General features: G+C 46.3%; 1 protein-coding gene across 1 annotated transcript; it reads right to left on the bottom strand.

The window, feature by feature from the left end:
• Positions 1–684: 684 nt before the first annotated feature.
• LOC115576255 (transcription factor Sox-9-A) lies at positions 685–4,830 on the bottom strand. Its single transcript, XM_030408765.1, has 3 exons — positions 4,048–4,830; positions 3,427–3,674; positions 685–3,073 (listed from the first exon to the last, which is right to left on the bottom strand). The coding sequence occupies exons 1-3, from the start codon at positions 4,473–4,475 to the stop codon at positions 2,301–2,303; spliced, it is 1,449 nt and encodes a 482-aa protein (XP_030264625.1). The 5' UTR covers positions 4,476–4,830; the 3' UTR covers positions 685–2,300.
• Between the last annotated feature and the right edge of the window lie 394 nt (positions 4,831–5,224).

Genomic DNA, 5,224 nt, shown 5'->3' with positions numbered 1-5,224 from the left:
GATAACTCTGTTGTGCACGTAAGAGATGTTTTTGAGTCACCTCTCCCAGAGTCGAGCCAAATGAACTTGCCCTGGTCACGGCGGTGGGATGAGGCGCAGCGGTGGGTGGCAGGGGAAACGTTCAGCCCCGGCTGATGTGAGGAAAGAGACGTCATCTGCAAGCAGGCCTCAAGTTTCAACACAAAGCTATAGTACCTGATTGTGTTTACACTGTCACTGATTTATTAAGGTCAGCCCTATTCCTATATTACTTGGCCGGTGACGGATAAACAATATTCAGTGTCTAGTTTGTTTCTTTAAGCTGTTGTGTATACAGGCGGGGGGAGGTGCGGACATACGTCTTCTCAATAGGCCGTGGCAATAACGGACCCGTGACCTCATGGTCTGAGAAGCCAGCAGCGACGAGCGCCGCTCCCAACCTAGAATATTATGATTCTTATTATTTTTTTATTTTCCAACCAACACTTAACCATGTGGTTAGCCGGCAAGCTGGCTCTGATTAATGCAGAAATTAAATTATCCGCGTCACGATAAAACAATCTCACTGACTTCCGTTGTTTGCATATGAGATGGATGAAGATACAAAAAATTCATTCAGACTCTAAATATAAAAAATACATAACTGGTAAAAGCCTTAACCCCTCAGAGTCACATGCGGATAATCAATGGCACAGGACGACTGCATATTTCTCAGTGTTTTGTTTTTATTGCAAACAATATAATACAAAAGATAAGCTTTTTAAGACGCCATGTTTACCTACGGAAACTGCATTAAGAAGATGACAAAATGAGAACTAATGATATAGAATATAAAATGAGGAACACAAGGGTTTTTTTTCTCCAATAACAAAAAGTATCCTGTTGATTCCAGCAAATTCTTTACAAAAAACAAAACAAAACAAAAAAAACAGCTTCCATATCCATTAATTCATTTTTGTTAGCATGAAAAAAAAGAGAAAACTTCCAGTTTTTCTTTTCTTTTTTTTTTTTTAAGAGAGAGACTCGTCATGTAATTATAAGTAATCTGTACATAAAACTAGATCATGAATAAAAAGGAACTTTTTTTTATACGGAAAACATTTACAAATGATAAATAAACACATTTTTTGTACCACAAGTTGACAGCAAACCATCTCCATTAGCTGCTGCTGAATTAAAAAAAAAAAAAAAAGTAATTGCAAAATAGTTATTTTCAAATAAAATTAATGCTAGAGAATAAATTAAGAAAAAACAAATAGGAGGTTAGGAGGAAGGATGGGGGCTGTAAGGAAAACAGCAGAAGCGCGCCAGAGTCAGACCCGCTGGCCGCTGAGGAGAGTCGGGGTCAAAGGTCACTTCCTGTATCTCCTCAAGCAGGAAGTCAGAATTACGCTGCAGTTTTTCTTTTTTTTCTTTCTTTTTTTTTTTTTTGACACTTCGTTGCCAGTGGAAAGAGCCTCCCTACCGCAGCTCCAGTGGCACCGATGGTATCAAGGCAGTACCCGGATAAAAAAAAAAAAAAGCAAGCAATCGCTCAGTTACATCTACCAACACAGTAAGGCCTCTAGTAGAGTTACATGGCACCTGCTATAGCGTCTCCAACACAATCATTTGAGCTAAAGCGAAGAATAAAAAAAAGGTAAGAACATTTGACTAGTTCACTGATGGCCAAAGATTCAAATCTATTTTCCAACCTGCGTCGCTCGACTCTTGCGTCTCCTGGGAATGACATCGAAATATGTACAGTACAAAAAAAAAAAAAAAAAACTCAAAGCAGAACGTAGGCTACCATAAGACGGCAGTGTCAGTAAACAGCTGTTTCTTACTTCTGTACAAAAAAAAGAAAAAAAAGATACATCAGTGAGAAGTAAGGCCACTGAGGGTGTTTTTTTTTACTACCCGGCATTTCCTGCTTCCTTCAGGCTGTGTTAAGACCTTCGGGTCGCGACGATGAGGATGCTGATGACACTGATTCTGATGGGCGAGAGCAGAACACATACACAGTACATACTAAAATATTTTTAAAAACCAGTACGTCCTCACAGAGGATTTAAGCTTCTTTCTTCTTCTTTTTTTTTTTAAACGTTATATCTAAAAAAATATAATCACAATTCCAACCAATACAAAAGGCACTGTTGTGAGCCAATCCAAAGATATATTTTCAGTACTATAAAAAAAAAAAGTCCTGGTGGTGTTTTTCTGTCGGCAGTGAAAGGATGTGTGTGTGGCGTGGCGGCGACCGAGGGCCCCCCCGAAAGGCAGAGAGAAGTCTTTTTTACGCATGAGATGGTTTGTTGTACAGTCAGTGCTGTGCCGCCTCCTCACGGCCTGGAGAGCTGCGTGTAAATGGGCTGCTGCTCCCAGTGCTGCGGACTGTGCGTCTGAGGCACGGAGGGCACCCCGGTGTTGTCGGCGATCGGGGTGTACATCGGCCTCTGGCTGGGGCTCATGTAGCTGAAGGTGGAGTACAGGCCGGAGCCTTGGCCTGCTGCATGGCTGTAGTAGGAGTTGGCGCCGCCTTGGTGGTCTGAGTAGTCATACTGTGCTCTCGTGATGGAGGGGTAAGAGGAGGCGCTGTAGTGCTGCAGGTTGAAGGACCCGTAGGTGACGTGCTGCGGGGAGCCCTGCTGCTCGCTGTAGTGGCTCGGGCTCAGCTGCTCCGTCTTGATCTGGGTGGTTCTCTGCTGACCCTGCTGGCCTTGCTCTCCTCCTCCGCCCAGGGTGGTCAGAGAGTGCTGCTGCTGCTGCTGCTGTTGCTGCTTCGACATCCAGGCGTGGGCCCCTACGTTGGGCCCCTGGCCGACTGAGGAGCTGCTGATGCCGTAGCTGCCGGTGTAGCCAGCCTGGGTCACCCCGGGCATCCCTGCGTGGCTGTGAGGCGGCAGGTACTGGTCGAACTCGTCAACATCGAAGCTCCCCATGTTGGAGATGACCTCGCTGCTCAGCTCGCCGATGTCGACGGCGCCGAAGTCGATGTTGAGCTGGCGACTGGTGCCCTCCTGCATGGGGCGGCCCTCGCGCTTCAGGTCGGCTTTGCTGGCGGGGAGATCTGTCTTGGGGGTGGTCGGGGGAGTCGGAGGGCCCTGGGACTGACCTGGGTGGAGGAAAGGAAGGCAGAGTTAGCCTCACTGTGAGAGATCCCATCTGAAGGAAGCACTTGTGATAAAGTGAAGTGTGTGAATGTGAATGTGAATGCTGCCAGGAGGAGGAGTTTATTGGCGCTACGACAGGTGTATTTGCATGATGGCTTGTAAAACAGACCAGTCATTAATCATTAAACGTTAACAGGTGTCTGTTCAAGGCCTTATGAGCACTTCTACAGATTTGATTTCCAGGAACAGAAACAAATTGAATGAGGTTTTATTTTTTTATTTTTTTTTAAACACTTAAAAAGTTATTTAAGCTGTCTTTGTTTCTTTAGTTTAAATCATCGTTTTCTTATCTCACCTGAGTGCTCTCCAGGTGAATGCACCTCGCCCAGGCTGGACGCCGGAGAGTCGGCCTGCTGCAGCGCCTTGAAGATCGCGTTCGGGGAGATGTGCGTCTGCTCGCCGTCCTCCGGGTCGTTCTGCCCGTTCTTGACCGATTTCCTCCGCCTCGGCTGATATTTGTAGTCGGGGTGGTCCTTCTTGTGCTGCACTCTCAGGCGCTCGGCTTCCTCCACGAACGGCCGCTTCTCCACCTCGTTGAGCAGTCTGAAAATAATCACATAGAGTTGCGCGTTTCACGTTAAAATGCATTCCGTCACCAGCGAGCACAAGACACTGTTGATGACTGATGAGAGCGATGACTATAGTTAACGTAATCATTGCATTTAATTGTTTGTGCAAGTCCTATCCTGCTCGTGCACTGGAGCATGGGAGTTAAAGAAGCGTGTCCAAAATTCTAATTTAAAAAAAGGCAACATAGAGGAATTTAATTTGAAATGCACAATGCAATTCTGACTGCACAGCTCTGCTTGATTCAGCAGGCAGGTGGTGCTTTTTCATCGAATAACTGGTGCGGTGCGCACAGCGGCGCGTAAAAGCGCGCTCCGAATGTGGGGACAAAAAAGCAAAGCGAACCTACCTCCAAAGTTTGCCCAGAGTCTTGCTGAGTTCCGCGTTGTGCAGGTGAGGGTATTGATCGGCCAGCTTCCTCCGTGCAGCCTGAGCCCAGACCATGAACGCGTTCATGGGTCTCTTGACGTGTGGTTTATTTTTGCTGGAGCCGTTGACGCGCACCGGCATGGGCACCAGCGTCCAGTCGTAGCCCTTCAGCACCTGGGACACGGCGTCTCTGATGCACACGGGGAACTTCTCTTCCTCGCCCTCCTTCTTGTACTCTGCGCCCAGGAGGAGGTGGTTGTCGGACGGCCGGGTGTTCTCAGTGTCCGAGCCGGAGCCGGACGGGCACGGCGAGCCCGCGGAGTCCTCCGACATGCTGGGGCTGGGAGCGTCGGAGTGACACTTCTCCTGTTCTTCTGTCATCTTCAGGTAAGGGTCGAGGAGATTCATGCGAGAAAATGAACGCGCAGCTTCTTGCAGTAGAAAAAAAAAACAAAAAAAACCTTCTTTCTAAATCCAAAGCGCTGTGTCCAAAGACTGCAGTGACAGCCTTGCGAGGGCGCACAGCTCGACTGGCAAACCCGAATCCTTTAGAGTCCAAAAATAAAAGAAAGCCAAAAAAAAAAGTAAAAGCTTCAGACGCTCCTTCGACTTTTTCACAATCTCGCACACAAGAAGGCAACAATGCAAAGTTGTTTTTTCTGATGCTCAGACTTTGTAAAAGTGTGACTTTGGAGAGAAACGCGGGAGCGGGAGATGTGCTCCTGGAGGGTTTGTGCAGAAGAGTCTACAGGCACAGGAGGCGATGCCTGGATTTATCTTTGAGGGCGAGGAAATGATTGGGGGAAACTTTTTGGAGGCGGAGACGTAACATGACTCTGCTCTGGAGAGCTCATGCAGTCAACAACAGCGAAAAACCGAGTCAGGCAGGAAAAAGGTGTATTTTCCCCTCATAACCATTTCAGTTCATTTCATTTCATTTCATTCAAATGTAACTTTAAAAAAAAGACGAAAAAGAAAACTGAAATATCACACCCTGAAAATGAGAGTGTATAACTTGAAATCCTAACTACAGATTTATAAAATAATGTGCTTTTATAAGTGAGATATAATTTGACTATCCTGTCTTTTTCTTTAATTTGAAGACGGACACACGATTCCAGCAGATAGAATCATCATCATGACTGTTAGAACATACA

The sequence above is a fragment of the Sparus aurata genome, chromosome 23, assembly GCF_900880675.1.
Source record: "Sparus aurata chromosome 23, fSpaAur1.1, whole genome shotgun sequence".
In the NCBI taxonomy this organism is placed as follows: Eukaryota; Metazoa; Chordata; class Actinopteri; order Spariformes; family Sparidae; genus Sparus; species Sparus aurata.
Note: the sequence above shows the minus strand (reverse complement) of the source record. Positions and strands in the feature narration are given on the sequence as shown.